The 23,324-nt window shown below is 39.2% G+C and overlaps 3 protein-coding genes across 3 annotated transcripts in view; 1 reads left to right on the top strand and 2 right to left on the bottom strand.

The window, feature by feature from the left end:
• Positions 1 to 492: 492 nt before the first annotated feature.
• Positions 493 to 2,522, bottom strand: LOC125241904 (protein-serine O-palmitoleoyltransferase porcupine). The gene has a single exon (XM_048150609.1). It carries the CDS (start codon positions 2,265 to 2,267, stop codon positions 939 to 941), a length of 1,329 nt encoding a protein of 442 aa, XP_048006566.1. The 5' UTR covers positions 2,268 to 2,522; the 3' UTR covers positions 493 to 938.
• Positions 2,523 to 2,718: 196 nt separating this feature from the next.
• LOC125240608 (ATP-dependent helicase brm) overlaps positions 2,719 to 23,324 on the top strand; it is a 78,090-nt gene continuing 57,484 nt past the window's right edge. Inside the window, exons 1-9 of the mRNA XM_048148568.1 lie at positions 2,719 to 3,450; positions 7,148 to 7,665; positions 7,739 to 8,027; positions 16,920 to 17,003; positions 17,168 to 17,268; positions 17,524 to 17,662; positions 17,942 to 18,131; positions 20,333 to 20,471; positions 21,145 to 21,319. Coding sequence (XP_048004525.1) covers positions 2,995 to 3,450; positions 7,148 to 7,665; positions 7,739 to 8,027; positions 16,920 to 17,003; positions 17,168 to 17,268; positions 17,524 to 17,662; positions 17,942 to 18,131; positions 20,333 to 20,471; positions 21,145 to 21,319 — 2,091 coding nt within the window. The 5' untranslated portion in view covers positions 2,719 to 2,994. The remainder of the gene's footprint in view (positions 3,451 to 7,147; positions 7,666 to 7,738; positions 8,028 to 16,919; positions 17,004 to 17,167; positions 17,269 to 17,523; positions 17,663 to 17,941; positions 18,132 to 20,332; positions 20,472 to 21,144; positions 21,320 to 23,324) is intronic.
• On the bottom strand, positions 3,458 to 5,157 carry LOC125240609 (carboxypeptidase A1-like). Its single transcript, XM_048148569.1, has 3 exons — positions 4,795 to 5,157; positions 4,091 to 4,175; positions 3,458 to 3,791 (listed from the first exon to the last, which is right to left on the bottom strand). Exons 1-3 carry the CDS (start codon positions 4,960 to 4,962, stop codon positions 3,595 to 3,597), a joined length of 450 nt encoding a protein of 149 aa, XP_048004526.1. The 5' UTR covers positions 4,963 to 5,157; the 3' UTR covers positions 3,458 to 3,594.

Raw genomic sequence — 23,324 nt, 5'->3', positions numbered from 1 at the left:
CTGTAAATAACTTCAGTTGATTTTATTGTGCTGCTATAGTATATTTTCTAACATTTTTTTCATGCACTTAATGTAATTAAAAAAAAGTATAGAAATGATGTAGAGCTAAAATAATAGACTTAATTTAATACATAATAATACTAAGAGATCAATCTTATAAAAGTTAAGAAAAGGATGAGATTCAAAAGATCTGATATCACTATGATATTTGTGTTTCTTAGAATAAAAGTTATCATTTTTTGAATTTGATATTGTTAAGATTAAAACCTACATAAACTACAGTGTCTACAGTACATACATAGTTTTCCAATAACCATTCCAGATTGACTTAAGAAATGTAAATATTATTACCAGTCTTAGTACTATCAATGTTAAGATATTTGTGTAATACTACCCAGCGTTTCCATTACTACTGGTTAAAGTATAAGACATATATTATAAACATCAGATTTTAAGCTGTATATGTTGTATGATTGGCATGATTAGCTAGGCTGTTAATGTTAATTTAAACCAAGTGAAACCATTTTTTATAAATTCTTTACCCATAATTGTCCATTTTTTTATCCAAACCATCATTAAAGAGATTGACTGCTAAATTTATTAAAAGCACTTAATATCACATTTTTAATGGATTCAGATTTTATACCAACTGTGTATAGTTTCCTATCCATTTATAATTCTTATAACTGAGCTGGCTCTTCTGGGTTACATCACACAATACATGAATAATGTTAATATATAAAATATCAGTACAACACCTATTGCTTTTTTTTTTATTTAAATCAGTTCCTAATGTGGCTAACAAATGTTCAAGTCCTATGTGATATTTCTACTAATACTACTACTACTATTGTGATTATGTTTTGTGCAAATAAGTAAGAATTGTGAATTCAGTATTGTTAGCTGTAAGCTATAATCCTATTGACTTACTGAGTAGGTTACATCATTAAATAAATAAGGTATGTGAATGCTACTAAGCCATGACTGAAGTAATTAAGGTTTTCCCATTTACTGAGAGTGTGGTTGAAAGAGTAGCCAGATTCCTGGACAGCAAATGATGCTTCAAACATTACTCCAAGATAAGCAAGATGTATTATTGTTGTTAAGGAAAACACCGTGTTGATAATGACTGCTAGGAAACTATTCTTTTTATGCCTGTGGTGGCATGCTTTTGTACATGGGTTAGCTAAGCAGCAGACTTCCAATGCTGATGCAACCTTATATCGAAAGTTATATTCCACATAAGAAAAGGTTCCAATGCTGAGCAAGACAGCTGCTAATTGGAAATTCAGACCATGAAGCAATGAAGAGACCACATAAGTTGACAGCAGAGCTGTAAAGTGCCCAAAAGGTTGACATGTTTTAAACACATAATTCTTCAACCATTGATGCATAGGCATATTCCAGTACACTACTACTTGCACAAGAGATCTTGGAAGCTCAATAAAGAATGGTCTTGTGACGGTTAGTTCCGAGTGACAGTCATTTGTGAGACCAAAACCTGCACTCAGCATTGTTACCACTGACATACTTGAAACAAAATAATGGGACATCCTAAAAGCTTGGGCATCTCTATATGCAACCAACCACTTGGTAATATTATCTGGCACATACCATGGGACAATGCAGTTTGACAAAACTAAAAACAGCATTGACAAAGCAAAATTTAATACAATTAATTTTATCCACCTCTTTGATAAAAATTTTACTACTAGGCAATTACTATAAGTATGGAAGGAGATCCATGGCCCAAGAATACAATTGGCTGGGCACATCATGTAACCACCAAATTCAACAGGATTGATCATAGTTTTAAAAAGGTTTCTATCCAAATCTATAGCTACTGATATTATTTTCATTGCAGCTATCATTTGAATGCCTCGAATCTGCTGCCACATCTTGGGATTAATCACATATACCTCACAGAGCAGTAGGTAACCAATGGTAATGAAAGAGATTGTTACCCCTCTATGCGTGTTGGTTATGTAGGACAGAGCCAGTATGATGATGTAGGAGCTGGCGGTCAGACCCACGGTCCACACGAAGGCGGCGCCTACATTGCAGTACAGCAGGAAGGTTCCGATGACGAGCGACACGCTGTGCCGCACGTTGTGGGGAATAGGCACCCACTGGATTATACAGCGCAGAATAAAGTTCGCTAATATCAAGTCCCTTGCAAATCTGAAACCCTCGTAGAGGGTTGGTTCGCCACATAATGCAATGTATGTCCAGGTGTTTTCCTCAATGTAATCATCTTCTTCATACATTATTTCTTCATCAATTTGATTGTACTTTTGATGAAATACTGTATTTACAGCATACCGGCAAATAGCGCGTTAAAAATGATGTGTATGCGTAACTTATAACACATAATTGAATGAATACTTTACAAATAAATGGAATATGCTATAGTGTAACAGCACTAACATTTTCTCTTTGAGATAACAACAGTTTTAATACAAATTTTATACTTTTATGTTGAAAAAGATGCAAAGTGAAGACAATAGGTTCAGTTCATGGGCTGTCAAACATATTGACTCGCGCGAAATAGATAAGCTGTCTCGCTTTCGCGGCATTCAGATCAAAATTCAGATGCCGTTCCGGACAGGACGATTTTAAACTATGTTAAGTTGGTAGTACTTTTTTGTATAACCGAAATTCAAATGTCACTGACATAATAAAAATCTACCTACTCTTCTAAGCCAGTCTTGCGTACTCTGTGGTGGTGCCCAATCTACTTTCTCGTTCGCTTGTGTGGGCTTGTTTCTCATATTTCGTATTTCTTTGGTAATTCTAGAAATTACGTGTTTGGATTAATACTGAAGACGTTATAAACATACATTTTAATCTTACCATAAGTAATGTGTATTTGAAGTGATCGAACAGAAGAAAATTTAGTCAATACATCGGTCGACGCGCCGCCATATCATCTAGCGACGCGAATTCGCATGATTCAAGTGTGACATGGTGTAATAAGATAATCATTGCTTAAAGATGGCTAGTCCGTCTCCTCAGAGCAGTCCAATGCCCCCGCCCCAGGCGCCAAGTCCTATGGGGCCGCCTACACAAAGCCCGGCACCTCCTCAGTCGCCTCACAGCCCGTACAACCAGCAGCATGTAAACGGGCCACCGACACCGCATCAGGCGGGGGCTCCTCAGGGCCAGATGTCGAACCACATGTCGCCCGGGCCGGCGCCTCACCCAATTGCGTCTAATTCAAACGGGCCCCCGCAGCAACATCCCGGCATGCCTCCTAACTCGCATCAGATGCCGCCTCATATGGTTGGCGGGCATATGGGCAGTCCGGGACACGCCATGCCCACTGGCTCGCATCCCTCTGGTCCTAATGGGTTGGCCATGCCTGGAGGAGCACAGCATCCCAGCATGCCTGGGCAAGGCCCTCCCCATGGATACATGCAGCATCAAATTGGGCATATGGCTCCAGGACAGGTATACTATAAAATTTAAGATGTGTTACTACTTCATTTAAATTAAAGATCAAATGCGAATGTCAAACATTTACTGTTCATATTGTCTTATGCTCAATCAGAAATAATAATCATAAAAATTAGTAGCAAGTATTTCTTCATATTATTAATTAAATAGTGGCCCATACAGATTGGCAGTGAATGAAAGGATTTCATTTATTCCCCTTGCTAGTTCTAAATGCAATGGGCCAATATCTGTTACTTCTGGCAAAATATTATCATAGTGTGTCAAGTAGAAGGTTATTACCACAGGTACATTTAAATTTTCTTTCACCCAGTCTGCACTATTTCCAGTATAGTTAACTGAAACAAATTTTGTAATTTGTACTAACTTATTAAGAAGATTAACAAATCATATCTATATTTTTTTCAATACATTATTTAGGAAATAAATCAACTTTAGAGTGTTTAACTTACAGGTAATAAGTTTACCCATTTGTAGTAGTACCCAATGATAAGCAAGCTTCTCAAAAACATATAATTTATAATAAGATTCATTAAATACTACCTTTTAAGTGACTTATAATATACACTTTACTAATGGTATATTGAAGGTTTAGGCTTACTTATTCTAGCTAAACTGAATATTAAGATATATTTACATAGAAGACTTCTGGTGGTCCCATAGTAATAAGATTTGTTGAACTTTGTATTTAAATCGTGTGCTGTTTGCCTTAGTATTTCCCTCTGTAAAAGAATACATAATTATTTACAGATCCCAGCAATTGCTATTTGTTAGTTTACACAAAATTAATCATTTTTATGAGGCATAATAAAGGAGTAGTAGTGAACTCTTGTGAAAATTGCATTTCTCTGTCATTGCTAGTAGTTGTGATGTTGAGTAATATAAGTTTTTGACATTGCATTAGAGTAAAGGCAGTTAAGGTGGATACTATAATATTGTACATAAATATATTGTATAATTATATACATTTTATTTATCTTTTAATTTAATTTGTATTTCTTTATCTTTAAAGGCAATCTTTTAATTCTTTTCTTGCCAAATTCTTAAAAAATGAGAATTCAAGCCTCAATTGCATCTGATGTAGCCTAATAGAGGGGGCTTAATGATATACCTTATAAGATACATTCTCGAGAAAAGTGTTAATATTTATCCACCTAGATAATTATTAGTGCTGTTCTAAATCTAAGTAAATGATGATTTAGTTTATACAAATTAGATAGCAATATGACTTTAACTTCTTGTAACATATTTTGATACAATAAGCTACTTAGCAACAGTTATCTAACAAAATGAGTATCTTTGGCAGTAAATATTACATATTAACAAATCCTGTTTACTTACAATAGTATCAATATTACTTTGTTGTTTATCCCTAAATGCATATGGTGTAGTAATTAAATTATCAAATCCTTTAACATTGAAGAAGGCCAACATATTTGGTGCTATTTTGTCCAAGAATTCAGACAGATTATATGTCTCTTGTTCCGAAAGAGCATTGTCAAAGTACATATTGCCACAGGCTCTCTCCCCTGCAAAATTAATACATTTTGTAGCAATTCTACAATATTTGCACGGCAGTTTTATGTTTGATTGCTTAACAAACCCTTTCCACCCAGTCTTATATGATCATGCAATGCAAGTTAGTTACAGTTAATATGGCACTTTTTGATGACCGTTACATAATTAGTTTTCCATTAAGAAAGAGCTAAGCAACTTTACTTAAAGTAAAGTTTCTAGGGTTTACTAGAAAAGTCACTTTTGGTAATGCAGTTTCCATACAGTACTTAAGGCAAATTATTCATTAGTCTACTTTCTCATGTGTATAACTTACCTCTAGCTTTGTGTAACCAATTTCTATCAAGATTGACACCTCTGGCAAGATCAGGGTGGCACAATATTCGGGGCTGAATAATTTTTCTATTCTTGGCCCAAAAGCGATCCTAAAATTAGTATATAATTAATTTATTCAGCAAATATAAATATTGTGCAAATTTAAATTAAGCATGTTTGGATAGACAAGAGTACAGAATGTATTGGGCCCCATACATTCCACAACTCTGCCCTTTCCGAACAGAACTATAGAAAATGTGTCTTACATACTTTGTACAAGCTATAAGTGTAACCATCAGGATTTAGTACAGGGAGAAAATATGCATCAAATTGTTTTGTAAATGGATGAAACTTTTCATCTAGTAGATTCTTCATATAAGCAAGCACTAGGGCTGGTGAAATCCAATCATGCCCCGTCTCCCCTCCTAATATAAAAATTGCTGGATTATTATGTCCATATGTTTTATTGCCAGGAACTTTTAAAATTACAATATCCTTTTTCTCATGTGTCTTGCCAAGTAGAATCTTTTCAATCTTTTTTGCGTATTTATTTTCCCAGTACTTATATAATTTTTTTATCATTGGAAAATCTTGAAACCCGTTATAAATAATCATGTCATCTTTTAAATCTCTTGAGTCCCATGCATCTTCAGTCAGTTGTGGAGCCCTTTAGTAAAAAATAAGAAATATATGTATCTTCACACAATTACTGCATTAACATAAACTTACTTAATATATCAAATCAACATACAACTTAAATTGTTTAAACTTTGTGAACAAAGCATCACTGTTGTTGACAATACTCTCAAATTCCGTCAGATATTTGTCTTCAACTACAACATGCATGGGTATAGCTGCTTCATTTGTAACTCCATTTAAAAAATGGCTATGATCATAGTTTCTATGAATAATGTACAATGTTTGCCTGTCCCTCTTTGTTAATGCTACAAATCTGTATAAGGTATAATTTTTACTGGCATCACACGTCAAGAAGCTAAGAAACAGTACGAGAGAGCAGCTACATATCTCTATTGCACGCGCCATTTTGGTAGTAAAACTGTTATGATAATCAAGTAGGCTATGAGGGTTCAATACTACTGAAACTCGTTATAAATTTCACTTGACCATTCCTTCGTACTAGAGATGGGCCGAATATTCGGTATTCGGCATATTCGGCAAGTTTTTCAATGTTCGTATTCGGCCGGATAGTTCGGTTAGATTGCCGAATATTTACCGAATAAACAAAGTAAATAAATAGCGCAAGTTGTTTCGTAATTCATGGGATAGTAACATCCTATTTCAGGATTCTAAGGACGAAAGGGGGTTAAAAATGCATTAAATATAAGTACCTACAATAATTATGTAAAAAAGTAAAAATAACGTAGCTTAAGAAACAAAAATCAAAATGTTCTTATGCACTAAATTATAGGAACATTAAGAGCCTTAGTTAGTACCCATTACCAAGCATTGAAAAGTTTTTAACTCTAAGCCGGGTTCTAAATATAGTGGAACCGAATATTCGGCCGAATGTTCGCTTCGGTAACAGCTGAACCGAATGTTCGGCCGAATATTCGTATTCGGAAAAGTCCGTATTCGGCCCATCTCTACTTCGTACCAATGAGTTACAGTACCTACTTTTTTCGTAGTTAGATATTTTATTCACACAGTTTTCGTATTGTTAGTTAGTTAGTAATTCGTACGTAGAATTGTTAGTTAGTAATTCGTACTTATTCTAGAATCAAACAAATGTTGATTTTATGAGTAAATGATTGTTACAAAATTTAGGGGGACGCAAAATTGAATGTTCACACAGTACTATTCTACAATGATTACAAATAACAATGGTATAATTATGACTATACAGGCACCGATGGCTATGGGCGGTGGTGCTCCGCCACCAGGCAACGGTCCCGCGGGGCCAGCCGGCGTCCCACTGCCGCCGCACGGGCTGCCGGCCGGCGCGCCCGGCCACATGCCGCACCACGGCCTCATGGCCGGCCAGGGCCCGCCGCCGCACTCGCCCGCCGGGCCCGGCTACGCGGCGCACGGGCCCGCTGCGCCCGGCACGCCGCCCAACCAGCCCTCGCCATCGCAGCCCCCCGCCGCGCCGCAGCACCCGCCCTCGGCGCAGACTCCTCCGCATCAGGGCGCCCCTCCCTCCACCTCCTCCAACGGCGCGTCCTCCTCCTCGCCCATGCAAGGCTCCATGGCGACGCCTGGTCCAGATAACTTACACGCGTTGCAGCGCGCCATCGATTCTATGGAAGAGAAGGGGCTACAGGAAGACCCGCGGTACTCGCAGCTTCTCGCTCTTAGAGCTAGATCAAACGCTCAGGACCCTAGTAAGGGTCTGTTCTCTAACAACCAGCTGAGCCAACTCAAGTAAGTATCTCCAAAATTACCATTACAATACATTGTTTAAAAAGATCGAACTATCATTATCAAATCATTACAGGGCCCAAATAGCAGCATACAGAAACCTGGCACGCAACCAGCCCGTGTCGCAGCAGATCGCTCTCATGGCAGCCGGCAAGCGCACGGGAGACACGCCGCCGGAGTGCCCCACGCCGCCAGCGCAGCCGCCGTCGCCGTACAGCCAGCAGGGGCAGGGACAAGGCCAGCCCGCGGGCAAGGGCGCGGCGGGCGACACCGCGCGCGGAGGCGGAGGGGCGCCGCCGACACCCTTGCCTATGACCGGGCAGATGGCGCCGCCTACTCAACCTACACCGCCGCTGGTTAACCCGGTATGTTATTGCGTCTCGTTTTTATCTTTTTCTTACCTTTCAAGCACGTTAGGGCAGCAAGGGTAAGCACATCTAAGCGTATACACGTAGTTTCAAATTTAGTGCGCTCCCTCGCTCTGGAGCGCATCTACGAATATTTGTGTTCAAACTGAAATACAATAGTACATAATCATGGATAGCACTGATATTTACAATGCTTCTTATTATAATGGCACAATCTGTCTTAATGTACTGTATTACTATCTGGGGGGTGCTGCAAAAAGTCGATTCATAGATGAAAGGGCGCAACGAGCACTCCTCAAAGTCATGTAGTTTAAAAAAAGCAGATTTCCTACTGACATACTATACCAAATAAGCGGACTTTTATCTGTTAGAAAAATGTATATAATGCAGACTATTTTAAGGAAACACAGGACTTTACCATTTAACCCAAACATCAAAAAGAAAAGACTGATCGTAAACGTAGTGAACCCATGTAAAACACGTACCTCATTTGGCAGATCACACTATAACATAAAATCAGCACACCTATACAATAAAATTAATAAATTATTACTGGATATACACTCAAAATCTTACTATGAATGTAAAAAGCTCCTAACATGTTGGCTACAAACTAAAACGTACGATGAGGTAGAGAACACTACACTCTACACATATACTCCCGCACGCACTCACACACACACACACACACACACACACACACACACGCGCGCACACACACACACACACACACACGCGCGCGCACACACACACACACACACACACACACACACGCAGGCGCGTGGAAATTCAAATTCAAATTACGAGTAACTTACTTAATATAGGTAATATTTGATTTAATTTAATTTGTATTTGTAGCTTTACACATAGGCTTAGTTTAGTACTAAAAGTAGGATTACATAGTAGTAATAATTTAGAATAGTATTAGTTAGTATTATTGTAACACTATACCTACCTAAGGAAGAGCGGTGTCTCCCGACACAAGCATTTTTATGTTTAAGGCGAGATGATCTGTCAAACTAACCAAACCAAGGGGGTGAGGTGCGCGGCGTCCGGGCAGCCCCGCCCGCGCGGCTCTGTTCGCTTGTCGCACACGGGAACTCATATTCGCGCGGCAGCATGACACAGACGGATCGCAGTATAATGATCGCCGTATTTTAACTGGGCTTTCTTAGTTTTTTCATGAAATAGGAGGCAAATGAGCAGCTGTATCGCCTGATAGTAAACGATCACCGCCTTATTTTGTTTTATTAGGTTTCATCATTTGTGTAAGTAATACGAATGATTTAATAGTTACAGTACTTATGTTTGGTCAGCGTTGTCGTTGCTTTTAAGGACGTCCCTAAGCTACAATCAATTTTATCGATTTTATCGGATTCTCCAACTGCCATCGTCGAAACTTCTTAGTAATCGCACTTAGCTACAGATCGACAGGGTGAAATGAAAAGGACCATTCAAACTTTGCATAGTTACTTTTGATATTTTATTTATTTAAACTTTATTGCACAAAAGAACAACTTAGTGTACAAAAGGCGAACTTAATGCCATGAGGCATTCTCTACCAGTCAACCTTTGGGCAAAGCAGAGAAGATTGTAGGCGGTGCATTAAGAGACCAATTTTGAAATATCAATCAAAAGCTTAGACATATAATATATTAACGTACATACAATTACATACTATTTTTACATAAATAACGATAGGTTATATAATACATAGGTACTCATATATATAAATTATATATATATATATATATATATATATATATATATATATATATATATATATATATATATATATATATATATATATATATATATATATATATATATATATATATATATATATATATATATATATTATTAACCTGTCAGAAAGATAACATTCAATTCTACCTTAAGCTGCCAGCAAAGAAGTCGCGCACAGATTTTTTAAAAACGTATTTGTTGGGTAATTTCCTAATGTTAGGTGGTAGACCGTTCCAGAGGCGGATGACCTGAATGGCGAAAGAGTATGACATGAAGCCCGTACGGTGAAGAGGAATAGAAAGAGTGAGATTGCCGGTAGAGCGAAACTGACGGACCCGCGAAGCATCAGAAAAATTAAAAAGAGATTTTAGATATCCAGGGGAGTGTGGATCATTAAGAATAGAATAAAGAGTGCAGAGCATGCGAATATTACGCCGTTGACGAATGGGAAGCCAGCCGAGCTGTGAGCGAAATGCGGACACGTGATCAAATTTTCGAAGACAGAAGATGAATCGGATACAATTGTTAAGGAGTCGGTCCAATTTGTCAAGAAGCTCCTCGTTCAAGTCAGGACAGCATACATCACCATAGTCGATAATGGGTAAAATCAGGGTGTTAACTAGCAGTGTTTTAGTTTTGACTGGCAAGAAGTGTTTGAGCTTGTTGAGTGCGTGAAGAGTGCCCGTAACCTTCCGACTGATTTCGGCAATCTGCGGTCTCCAGCTTAAAGTGCTATCCAAGTGCACTCCCAGATCCTTAACGCACGAGCTGAAAGGAATAGGAGTGCCATTGAAGTGCACTGGACCTATCGTCTGTAGATCTAGCTTGGCAAGTTGTTTAGAGCTACCGATGATAATGGCCTGGCACTTTGCGGGATTTACAAACAGGCCAAACTTTCCCGACCATTGCTGTATATGAGAGAGGTCCCCGTTTAACTTCTCTATGGCAGCCAACACATCGGTCACTTTGCACTGGTCGTAGAGCTGTAGATCATCGGCGTAAAGATGGTATGCGCAACGAAACTCTGGGGTAATAAAGTTAATAAAAGTGGAGAATAGAAGTGGAGAGAGAATACCTCCTTGGGGTACACCAGTGGCCAGATCGCACCAGTCCGACGAAGTCCGACCGACACGCACCGCTTGCTTGCGGCCCCCAAGATAAGCAGAGAACCAACTAAGAGCTGAAGACGATATTTTAAGGTGATTCAAAAGAGCAAGGAGGATGTCATGATCGACAGTATTAAAAGCATTTGTGAAATCGATCAAGACAAGTACTGTGACCAATTGATCCGCCATGCCACGTCTGATGTCTTCAGTAACTTTGATTAATGCAGTGCAAGTACTGTGGCTTGGTCGAAAACCAGACTGAAACGGGCTCAACAGTTTGTTGGAGAAAATAAAATCAGAAAGTTGTCTGTGGGCAACAGCTTCAGCGATTTTCGACAAGAAAGGGAGAATTGAGATGGGTCTAAAATTACTAAGTAGAGTGGGGTTATTAGTTTTCGGAAGAGGTATTACAAAAGCTTTCCGCCAGAGTGCAGGAAATTCGCCATTTACTAAAGAGAAATTGATGATATGAGTAATCACAGGAAGCGCAGAATCAAGAATCGAGGCTATCATGTAACGACTCACATCATCACACCCAACGGCTTTTGACTTGATGGCTCGAACAATATTTTTTATTTCTGTTTGAGAAGTTGGAAAAAAAGAGAAAAAAACAGATAAAGATGAGGGTAAGGACGAAATAAATGAGAGGGTATTTGTCTTAATATCGTCAGTTACGGAAAGAGCAGAAGAAAAGTGTTTATTGAGCTCATCAAGTGTAAAGGGAGTGCCATCGTATCCTTTTGTTTGTTTTCCTAGGCCCAGTGTTTTGAGGAATTTCCAAACGTCGGCCATAGAGGAAGAAGAAACATTGTGGTGAATGAACCGACGCTTCGCTGCACGCACCATCTGATTACACCGATTGCGGGCTCGCTTAAACAATAAAAAGTTATTTTCGGTACGGTCGCGCTTATACACTCTGAAGGCTCGGTCCCTTCTCCTCATGGCCATACGAACGCCTTCGGTGATCCAAGGTGCCGGGGGTCGCCTGACACGAACAGTACGCATTGGTGCATGTTTATCAAAAAGTCCTAATACGGCGGCGTTAAAAAGTGAAACCTTATCGTCAACAGAGGAAGCCGAAAACACTGGTGCCCAGTCAATAGCTGCTGCATCACGGGACAGAGCATCGGGGTCTAATTTGGTGAAACAGCGCATAGTTATGAGTGCAGGCTTGCATTTTGGTGGTTTAATTTTATAACACGCATATATCAAATCGTGATGAGAAAAACCAGGAGCCAGATGCTGCCCGTGCTTTACGACGAGGTCAGGACAGGACACCAAAATGACATCCAACCAAGTGTCAGAAGAGCTAGTGTGATGAGTTGGGGCCAGTGGAAGAAGAGAGAAATTAACAGATTGGAGAAGTGTTTTCAATTTACGGCTGTGAAGCGAGTCTTTACACAGGTCAGTATTGAGGTCACCCATTATCAAGTGATGTGAGTACTCCGTGCTCAAGGACTCGAGAATTTGTTCTAAGTTTGAAAAATAGTCAATTGTTGGAGGACAGTAAATTACCCCCAGAACGGCCTTGACTCCTTTAACATTCACCTCAAGAAAAATCCACTCCGCAGACCCGGTGTAGTGAGAATTTGTACAGTTTAAGATTCTATACGGAATGGTGCTCCTGAGGTAAATTGCCACACCGCCGCCACCCTTTCCAGTACGGTCATTTCGTATTAAAACATATCCAGGTAGGGCGTAAGAAGTTGAGTCGAGTGAAGGCTTTAGCCAGCTCTCAGAAACCAGAACTGCATGTATATGATCTGTTTGAAATGTGTCAATTAGGTCTGTATAATGGGACGGGATGCTTTGGGCGTTGATGTGGCAAACGTTAAAGGAACAAGAATCGAGATCCTTAGTTAAAATTTGGTTTAAAGAGTATGAAGTGTTAAGTGAATTAATTGATAGAAAAGCCGAACTATCATTGCTGGCAGAATAAAATGTATCATCTTCGGACATGAAATACAGTAAATATAGATAAATATATCAAATACTAAAAAATCCTATAATAACAGTACAATATAAATACATTAACAGCACAAAACAGTCATACAATCCTTGCTTATCCTGCCGGTTCACCTGTTAGAGATTACAAATAATGCAGTACAGAGTAGAAAAAAATCGCAATTAAACATGACAACCAGTCAATTAAACATAGTGAAATAAAAATAAAAAACAAAACAAGTGATTTAAAATAAAACAAAACAAGTGATTTAAAATATGTCTCAAACAATATCATTGCAAACTGTGACTCAAATGAATGACAGTGGTAAGATTTGACAGTTGACACTCTGACAGTTTGACGTTAAAAGAAACGTGACGTGTTTTATTATATTAAATAAAAGTAAATTTAGAGGGTAATGAAATATTGAGCCAAAGTTAAGAAATTGCGATATGAGACTGCAAAGTTTGCAGTGCAAATATATGTAAACAGAAATTTTGGACCTACAGAATCTACACGTTAAGTTTCGATACGTTTACCTAGTAACAGAAACACTATAACATACTAGTAATGCGACACTGGTTTAACTGCACGTCGAGCTCGGCCAAGCTGGCCGCTGGGGTCAGCAGCAGCAGCGGCGTCCTCCTCTCCAACTGGCTCCGGTGTAGACGTCAATTGCGGCCGGCCCTCGCCTTCTGCAGACTTCAGCCGAATGATGTCGTCCTCGGACTCAATGAGTTCGCGTTTACCAGTACGCAGCTTGACGTGGATGTTGCCGTCCAGAGACCAACAGTTCCTCATGCCAAACGCCTTACGTCCCTCAATAAAAAGAGCCTGCCGCTGCGGAGTCAGGAACTCGGCAAGAGAGTATGGGGATCCCTTGAAGGCCGTCTTCTTTTTCCAGACTGATGTTTTTAGTCTGATGTCGGCGAAACGCACCAGAACTGGTCTGCAACGACCTTCAGCGGCCTTACCTAGCCTATGACATACCCTGAGACTAGGCGATGAGACATCCTGGATTTTCAGATGTTCGCAGATGATACTGGAGACTTTGTCGCTTACATTTTCAGCGGCTTCCTCTGGTATACCGTTGAATAACAGAAACTTTCGCCTGTGCCTCATCTCCAAAATCTCCTGGGTTTTACTGAGTGCATTGATTTGCTCTCCCATGATTTTGAGCAATGCCAGCGTCTGCTCCTTAAACACCGAAAGTTCCTGGCTGACACTGACAATCGTCGCCTTGGCGGCTGGGGAAACGTTAAGCTTCTGCTCAAAACCAGAGAGCATCCTGCGGACACTGCTCTCCAGGCTCTTTTGCGACTCAATAATTTTCATGAAGTTAGACATAGTGTTTCTTTGTTGAATTTGGAGGTTATCTTTAAGTGTCAAATCACCAGCAGGATTAAGCAGTTAAAATTTACTGTGATTTAGTTCATCTACAGTGCTGCTAGTATTGATTCCTAATATTTTGTAGAAGAATGGAATTTTGATAGTGCCAAATGTAAATATTGTAAGTATTTTCTAATTTATTACATATATTCTACAAGAGTGATGTCTTACTGTTTTTAATTCTACCGCCCAAAAAGCTATATATCATTATGAACAACTTTTATTAAGGGTCCAATGCTGAAACCACGAAAAAAAATTGGATGTTCCATAGAAATGAGCTGTATCATAACAGTCGAAATGTATACAATAGATTTTTTTTTGCGTTTTCATCATTAGGCCCATAATAAATAGGAGCATAATTTGAAAATTACGAGTTACAATTATTTACCTGCAAAGATAATACTGTGTAGAGAATTTTATGGAAATATACCTACTTCTCCTAAACATCATAACCGTAGCTTTTACGGTTTTCCTGAATATATAAAAAAACTGAAAATGGGGACATAAAAATGGGGAGGCGGGAGGAGGGGAAAGATTAACATCTCGGCGTGTTTTCTACTTTATGTAGAAGTTTTTTCTCATAAACCTATTGTTAACAGAACACAGTAACCATCAGCTTCTTTGACCATAGACTTTATGTAAAAAGATATTATGTCATGTCACTGTTGTTTAAAAAGACACATAAAATTTGTCAGTCGTGAATAAATAACGCTTTTTCTTTTTCATATTGAAAGCCTTTAAGCTGTATATATGCCAAAGTTTCGAATTTTATTCTTGTTTATGAACCTACAACTTCAAACATGATGAAGTCACTCAGCCAGTCACTGATGTAATCTGTGCTATTTATATTAAGATATGAATAAAATCTAAAGTATGAAAACTATGCAATTGAAACTTTGTCTATTTAATAAAGTTGCTATTGATATCATATCCTGACAATTATATTTATCTGGTTTAAACCAGACCCAAAATTCGATGATTCAGAAGAACGACAAAATGCTTCAAGAAAACAGCTTTTCTCTTCGCTTGACTCGTGTTGGCGGGGGCACTACCGCCACTACCGTACCTCCAAATGGAATACAACCCAGCACAGGATAAATTATCAATACCATTCTATGCCTACCTTGAATTCTCAAGTAATATTCATATCAAGTATCAACTAATCTCATGTAATAAATTCAATAATTGTCAAAGGAGTCAGACAGCTTGTTGAAGGATTCATATAATCTTTTTTGCAAATTAGACAAATATCTTTAAATATCAAGTTACAAATAATCATACCGTAATCACCCAAATAAAAATAAATTGTCCAGCTTTATCAATGTATGATTATGGACTTTCATCAAAATTTATTGAGAAGTTAAAACACTGAAATCTTTTAACTATTGTGGAAAAATGGCGATAGTTGTCAAACAAAATTTCTGTCAGGCTGGCCACATGTTTGGCATAGACACAGAAAAAATATAGACGGAGGGTAGCACGATCTAATTAACCTTATACCAAATTTTGAAAGACAAAATGCCTACCGTACCTGGCCCCGTAGCCGAATGGCATTTCTCCGACGCCAAACGAAAGCGATACGCCGCTGGCTCTGTCGCGCCAATACGCAAGCGCGATAGAGATAGATATCTACTAGCGCTTCGTTTCGTGAGCGTTTCGTGAGCGATTGTGCCATTCGGCTAGCCACCCTGATCTTCAATCAGTACTGTACCTACCGCCGCCTTTTCTTTCGAACAATTCAATATTTTTATGAAAATTTTGCGTAAGTTTGTTCACTAGCTGGATATCAGTCATATATTTTCTAAGTGGAAAAGTTGTGCTGTAATGACGTCACAGACCCGTCATCTAGGGGTTTCTAAAATCTATGATGTTTAGATATCGTAAATGTCACTTGATAAACATCATATGAAAATGAAATACTTACGTGTATATATAAATTATCATTTTCTTATCTTTTCACGGGCTTTGATTACAATTTTCTTTATTTATTTGTTTTCTAGCACGCAATTATTTTTTCTGCCTTCTCAAAGCTTTGTTCCCCATTGCTTCAATGACACGTGACCACGCGGAGAAAACTGACACAGGTCCATCCTCTGAAAGCGCCGCCGCGCGACTGAAGAGGCCATAAGTGCCATCGAAAATGTTTTCAATTTCAAAACAATTAAAAAAAAAATTTTTTTTTGCAAAAACAGGATTAGTAACAGGTCTTAAAATTGGGTTCATAGTTGTTCCATCTTTTTTTGCGGATTTGGTAGTATTTGGTAAATATTATATTATTTTAATGACGCTACCGGCACAAACTCATCAGATTCGTCTAGATAATCTTATTACCTATATATTGAAGTAAAAAACAAGTCAAAAAAGTTCTTAGCATAGCCATGGGAACGATTTATTGTTAAGAGAAGAGGTAACTTTGGAGTCATTTTCTATCGAGTGAAGTTGTAACATTCATGTTGTTCAACTCCATAACATACTCACCAGATCCTGAAATTTAACATATTTCGTTTTCAGATTTTTCCATTGCGTTTTCCTATGTTTTTAACGGCTTCAAAAAACGAGTGCGCGCAGCGCCTACGGAAATATATCGCCTTAATGGGCGACTCCATCCCTAATATCATTAACATTATGTATCCCATATTTACTGAAATAAAGAATTTTCGTATTTGTATTTGTATTTTTTGTTGTATTTTTGTATAATGTTATCAGCCAATGGGCCAAGGAGCGCCTCGAGGTGCGGCGCCTGTCAGACCGCCGGGCCCGGGCAACGCCGCCGCTCCCACCAGTCAACAGGTAAATATATAAGTATACAATTCCTACACAGAACAATACATGCGCATCAATTGACTCTAGTAAAACTAAACTAGAAACTAGACGGTAAAATAACAGAAAATATTGTGCTATAAATTGACCTATGTATGGATTCGCTTTTCACATATCCCGATTCTTTGTTTTAGCCCGGTGCGCCCACTCCTGGTGCGAAACAAAATCGCATCACGAGCATACCCAAGCCCGTGGGAATCGACCCGTTGCAAATCCTCAACGAAAGAGAAAACAGGTAACGTTTCTTTTGTTTAATACATACCATTACTGTTAGTTCAATAAACAAGCGGATTACCTTCTGTAAACAATTTGGCCAACCTTGCCGCTAGTAGTTAATTGATAAACTTGCTGAAAAAGAACATAATTATATTGTATATCCCGCTATTAATACGTAACATGCTGTGTTAATGACTTCTATACACATTGTAGTCGATCTTGTAACATTAGAATAACTTACGAATATCAACTGAATTTGTGCGTTTGCTTGCAGAATTGCCGCTCGTATTGCGCATCGGATGGATGTGTTGTCCAACTTGCCGGCCAACATATCGGACGACCTGCGGCTGCAGGCACAGATCGAGCTGAGAGCGCTGCGCGTGCTCAACTTCCAGAAACAACTGAGGGCTGAGGTGAGCTTTTGTTAAAAATATAAGAATAAACATTAAAATTATACCAAATTATACTCTATGTGGTCATACTCTTAAGTATGTCGTTTAAATTTTTGCATAAGTTTTATTGAAAGCATTATATTAGTGTGTGGGCGTAGGCGGTAAACTACAGTTAACCACCAAAAAAAGCTACCTAATGCAAGTGTACACTTGTCTTCTGGCGACTACGACATAATACGGTCTTCTAAATTTCTATTCAAATGATATATTCAATTCAAGTATGGTGGTATTTGTTGACAGATCCTCGGCCAAGTCCGCCGCGACACAACGTTAGAAACAGCTGTGAACATCAAGGCGTACAAACGTACGAAGAGACAAGGTCTTCGCGAGGCGCGTGCCACGGAGAAGCTGGAGAAACAACAGAAGCTCGAGGCCGAACGCAAGCGTCGTCAGAAGCACCAGGAGTTCTTGCAGACTGTGCTGCAGCATGGTAAGTAACATATACCCGTGCTATGACTAGTTTATAGACCCGAGTGGCAGGGGCTGTTAGAGGCACGTGCCACATAGGAGCTGGAGAAACTACACAAGCCTCGAAGCGCAAGCGTCGCCAGAAGCACCAGGGTGGCTAGCCGAATGGCACAATCGCTCACGAAACGCTCACGAAACGAAGCGATAGTAGATATCTATCTCTATCGCGCTTGCGTATTGGCGCGACAGAGCCAGCGGCGTATCGCTTTCGTTTGGCGTCGGAGAAATGCCATTCGGCTACGGGGCCAGGAGCTCTCGCAGACTGTACTGCAGCATAGAAGTAAAGCACAGATAGTCATGGCGGGCGATTTGTATTGAATACGCCTGTCGCAAGTTGAACCCACACATGTAGATGGGCCCTTCTATTGCGCAATACACGCACTTCACATCCATGTTTGTGTACATGCGAACCACCAGCGAATGAATGATTATTTTTTGATTATTTTATTTGCATAAAACAAGCGTATATACATAGGTGTTCAAAAAAAAAATATCCACAGCACGATTCTTGTTTTGCCCCGACAGGCGTACAAATATTGTTTACTTATGAACTAACAAAACTTAACTAACTATATACAAGATGTATACTAGTCTTACGCACTATATTTATTCATGCAGTTCTGTACATAAAGCATTTCCCAAAACAGCATAGCTCGCAACAGTGACAATAAATCAATTATATATAAACATTTAATTTGAATTTACAATAAATAATTAGTATTAAATAATTGATTATAATTTACAATTTATTACATATTCATCAATGGAGTAATAACAATTTTCAATTAAATGATTAAACAATGTCTTTTTGAAAACCAATGGGTGTAATTCTTTAATGTCATCAGATAGGATATTGAATAATTTGATAGCCATACAGTAAACGTTTTTCCTGGATAACGCTAATTTAGTCATAGGTAAAAGCAATTTAGTTCTATGTGTTCCACGTTTGGAGTTGGTTGTGATAATTTCTTTCAAAAATATTAAGTGACGGAAGAGGCAGTATACGTTTGGATTGAAACAAAGACTTACAAGGCGCTAAAAATTCTGCTCCGCATAGAGTTCGGATACATTTTTTTTGTAATTTAAATATAATATCTGCGTCTACTGAGTTACCCCATAGTATGAGCCCGTATCGCAATATGGATGCCACATAACCATGGTATGCGGTAAGAGCTGCTTCCTCCGAAACTACATTTCGCACGCGATTTAGAACATATACAAAGCGATCCAGCCGTATACGCAAGTCATCTATATGAGCTTTCCAATTACAGAAACTGTCCAATGTTATACCTAAGAATTTAGCTGCCTCTACTTCTTCAATTATAGTGTCATTATAGGTTACCTTCAAATTCATTTTCTTACTTTTGCATGTTAAAAATTGTATCACTTTGGTTTTGTTTAAATTAATGTTAAGGTCATTGATTTCTAGCCATATTATTATGTCTCTTATTGCGTCGTTTATATCATCATTAAAGGTCATAGTGTCGTTACATTTTACGAGTAAGGTAGTATCGTCGGCGAATAAGATACACTCCTGTTTTGTAGCATTGGGTAGGTCGTTAATGTAAAGCAGAAACAACAGTGGACCTAGTATACTTCCTTGCGGTACTCCTGTCGAGTCGTGAGAAGGTAAGCTCTAAGCTAACAACTGCGACACATCCACCAGTAGCTTGTCCGTTCCCTACTTCTTCCCTGCTCGTTCAGGCTTCACAAGATTAACATGTGTGTAAGCGGAGGCCGTCCGATCTTTAGAGACTTATTATAAAGTTAATTCAGTCAGTAAAACTTAGATGAAGCAAACGTATCTACTTAGCATGTCAAATGGAGTCAGTAAAATCCACTGAGTTAATTGTCCGTCTTTAATCGCAGCTTGCAGCTTTCGGGCGTCAATTTTTGTAAGTTGAAGTCAACAAAAACATTAAAAATGCCTCTTTACGTGATATTTAATTGCAACAACACAAATATTATGAACACTCAAGGGCCTGCGACATATTTAAAATCACAGGCAAGTATCAACTTCAGTACAAAATCTGACACTCTTGGCCGCCATACAAATAGATGAACTTGTTTCTTCTAAATCTAATTCTGTGGTAAAACTACTATAACCCCTGCACATAAATTTGTTGCTAACTGCACATTAGTCATATTGACTTGTATTTGCAGCCAAAGACTTCAAGGAGTACCATCGCAACAACCAGGCCAAGCTGTCTCGCATGAACAAGGCGATCATGAACTACCACGCCAACGCCGAGCGCGAGCAGAAGAAGGAACAGGAGCGCATAGAGAAGGAACGTATGAGACGGTAAGAAATCGAGAGTGAATAGACTTCTTTTATGTAAAATAATAATGTATAATAATAAATGCATGCTCTATTCTATCTTAGGGCTAGTTGCATAGACCACAGATAACAGACAACATACATCAAAGTCACGTAGCAGAAGTCTATGGATATACAAAAAAATAGCGACCGCCTGGGGACAAACAGTTTGGTGCAACCGACCCTAAGCGTTTACCGTGTTTGATGCAACTGGTTTTTAAACTGCATCCGCATTTGCGATTGGGTAAAATTATTCGCGGATACTTGCGTTTTTCCAATAAAAAAACACGTTTTTTTCTCCGTGGAGAGCCGGGAAAGGGACCTTTTTCCAACAATACTCAAATAGGCTGGACTGAGTAATAAAAAAGAAGTACGACGATATCAGATTAGGATAAGTAACTTAAATAGAAATAAGAGACTGCCCAAAAGTAGATGATAAGAGCTTGCATACGTGATGATACTGATGATGATAGGATGAATTAGAATCTTTTACGCCGTGTCTTGCGTGGGCGACGGTCGCGCGACGGTCGTCGCGCCTCATACTTCCATATCGATAAGGTTTGATTTCGTATGCGTCGCATCGCCGTCGCGCGACCATCGCTCGACCGTCGCCCACGCAAGCCACGGCGTTAGTAATATGTATTTAATTTGTCGTCAGTTTGATGGCGGAGGACGAAGAGGGTTACCGCAAGCTTATCGATCAGAAGAAAGACAAGCGTCTCGCGTTCCTGCTCTCTCAGACCGACGAGTACATCGCCAGCCTCACGGAGATGGTCAAGCAGCACAAGCAGGAGCAGAGGAAGAAACAGCAAGAAGAAGAGCGTAGGAAGCGGGTGAGTGGGGTTTGAAGTTCGTTCTAGAAGACAAGCGGCTCGCGTTCCTGCTCTCTCAAACCGACGAGTACATCTCCTGCCTCACGGAGATGGTCAAGCAGCACAAGCAGGAGCAGAGAAAGAAACAGCAAGAAGAAGAGCGCAGGAAGCGGGTGAGTGGGGCTTGAAGTTCGTTCTAGAAGACAAGTGGCTCGCGTTCCTGCTCTCTCAGACCGACGAGTACATCGCCAGCCTCACGGAGATGGTCAAGCAGCACAAGCAGGAGCAGAGGAAGAAACAGCAAGAAGAAGAGCGCAGGAAGCGGGTGAGTGGGGCTTGAAGTTCGTTCTAGAAGACAACCGGCTCGCGTTCCTGCTCTCTCAGACAGACGAGTACATCGCCAGCCTCACGGAGATGGTCAAGCAGCACAAGCAGGAGCAGAGGAAGAAACAGCAAGAAGAAGAGCGCAGGAAGCGGGTGAGTGGGGCTTGAAGTTCGTTCTAGAAGACAAGTGGCTCGCGTTCCTGCTCTCTCAGACCGACGAGTACATCGCCAGCCTCACGGAGATGGTCAAGCAGCACAAGCAGGAGCAGAGGAAGAAACAGCAAGAAGAAGAGCGTAGGAAGCGGGTGAGTGGGGCTTGAAGTTCGTTCTAGACGATGACTCTTACGCTTTATGTGCTGAGAGTCGCAGTACTCGGAGTGTAAGTTTAGTAATATTTTTCGCTGATGGAGATGGAACAACACATGACGTCGTACAACCGGCTACCTAATGAATAATGATTCTCCGACAATTTTTTAGCCGATTATTGATTCGCCGATAACGATTCGCCGAATGCCATTAAGCACTATCGCTGTCACTTTTGGTCGAATAACGTTACGTATTACGTAGAATCTTGGTTCGCATACAGTTCAGTTCGCTTCTGTGCAAATTATCCGGATATTGGACATTTTTCATTTGGCAAAGTAATATTTTCGTTTAGACCACGTTTAGTCGAATAACGTTTCACATTTTATACATTCACATTGTTAAAATATATTCGAATGAATGAATTATCGCTGTTGTAAAATGACGCACTTAATAGACACTTTTTTTCTTAAACAATGTACTTATAATGTGAAATTCTTTACGTTGCGATAATAATTTACATATACTGGCATCATTATATTCTTGAACAGAAAAGTGCTAATTTCGGAATGGGAGAACCAAAAATTTTAAAAGTATTTGGCGAGTTGAAAACAAAAATACATAATTTACTAAAATTAATCCTTAGAATCAGAACATGATGATTAATATAAATAAGTAGTTGAAATAAATGTGAGTTACTCTATAAACGATCTAACAACTAGATGTTTGAATCCGCAGAACAGTTTGTACGCAAGTTCCAGCCAACTCACCAAAAAAAAAATACCAAATGATCACTCGACATATTGTGTTTCGGCCAATTTTTACAATTATTAAATGACTAGCTTTTGCCCGCGGCTTCGCTCGCGTTAGAAAGAGATAAAAAGTAGCCTATGTCACTCTCCATCCCTTCAACTATCTCCATCTAAAAATCACGTCAATTCATCGCTCCGTTTTGCCGTGAAAGACGGACAAACAAACAGACACACACACAACACTTTCCCATTTATAATATTAGTATAGATTATTCGACGGAAAGTAAATCGGCATATCAAATTTCTGCTTACCGACTCCGTTTACGAACGAATATTATGCGAAATGAGAATCTTCCAATCGTTATTCGGCCAAAAAAGACGTCGGCGAATCGTTGTCGGCGTACCGAAAATCGGCGTATTTTATTTCGGAATATCAATCGGGCACCCGTACAACCAACATTATTAAAATTGAATTACGATACAACTTTTTATCGTTGTAAGATAACCTTAGTAATGTGTTAAGAAAAAAAAACTGCCATTTGTAATTTACAGGTTATTTTGGTAAGCCTTATGTAAATGTGCACACACATTTATACTTAATTTCGGAAAACAATCAGAGATGGCGTTTCAGATGAGTTTCCTTAAAA

The sequence above is a fragment of the Leguminivora glycinivorella genome, chromosome Z, assembly GCF_023078275.1.
Source record: "Leguminivora glycinivorella isolate SPB_JAAS2020 chromosome Z, LegGlyc_1.1, whole genome shotgun sequence".
Classification (NCBI taxonomy): Eukaryota; Metazoa; Arthropoda; class Insecta; order Lepidoptera; family Tortricidae; genus Leguminivora; species Leguminivora glycinivorella.
The sequence above is the reverse complement of the archived record's forward strand: the minus strand, read 5'-3'. Positions and strand labels throughout refer to the sequence as shown.

What these genes read in the sequence shown, in the direction of transcription:
- LOC125241904 (XM_048150609.1), bottom strand. Translation starts at nt 2,267, where the DNA reads ATGTATGAAGAAGATGATTACATTGAGGAAAACACCTGGACATACATT.
- LOC125240609 (XM_048148569.1), bottom strand. Translation starts at nt 4,962, where the DNA reads ATGTACTTTGACAATGCTCTTTCGGAACAAGAGACATATAATCTGTCT. An exon ending in AAAGTAATATTGATACTATT is followed by an intron (nt 4,176 to 4,794) that starts GTAAGTAAACAG and finishes ATTCTTTTACAG; the next exon opens with AGGGAAATACTAAGGCAAAC. An exon ending in GACCACCAGAAGTCTTCTAT is followed by an intron (nt 3,792 to 4,090) that starts GTAAATATATCT and finishes AATTTGTTTCAG; the next exon opens with TTAACTATACTGGAAATAGT.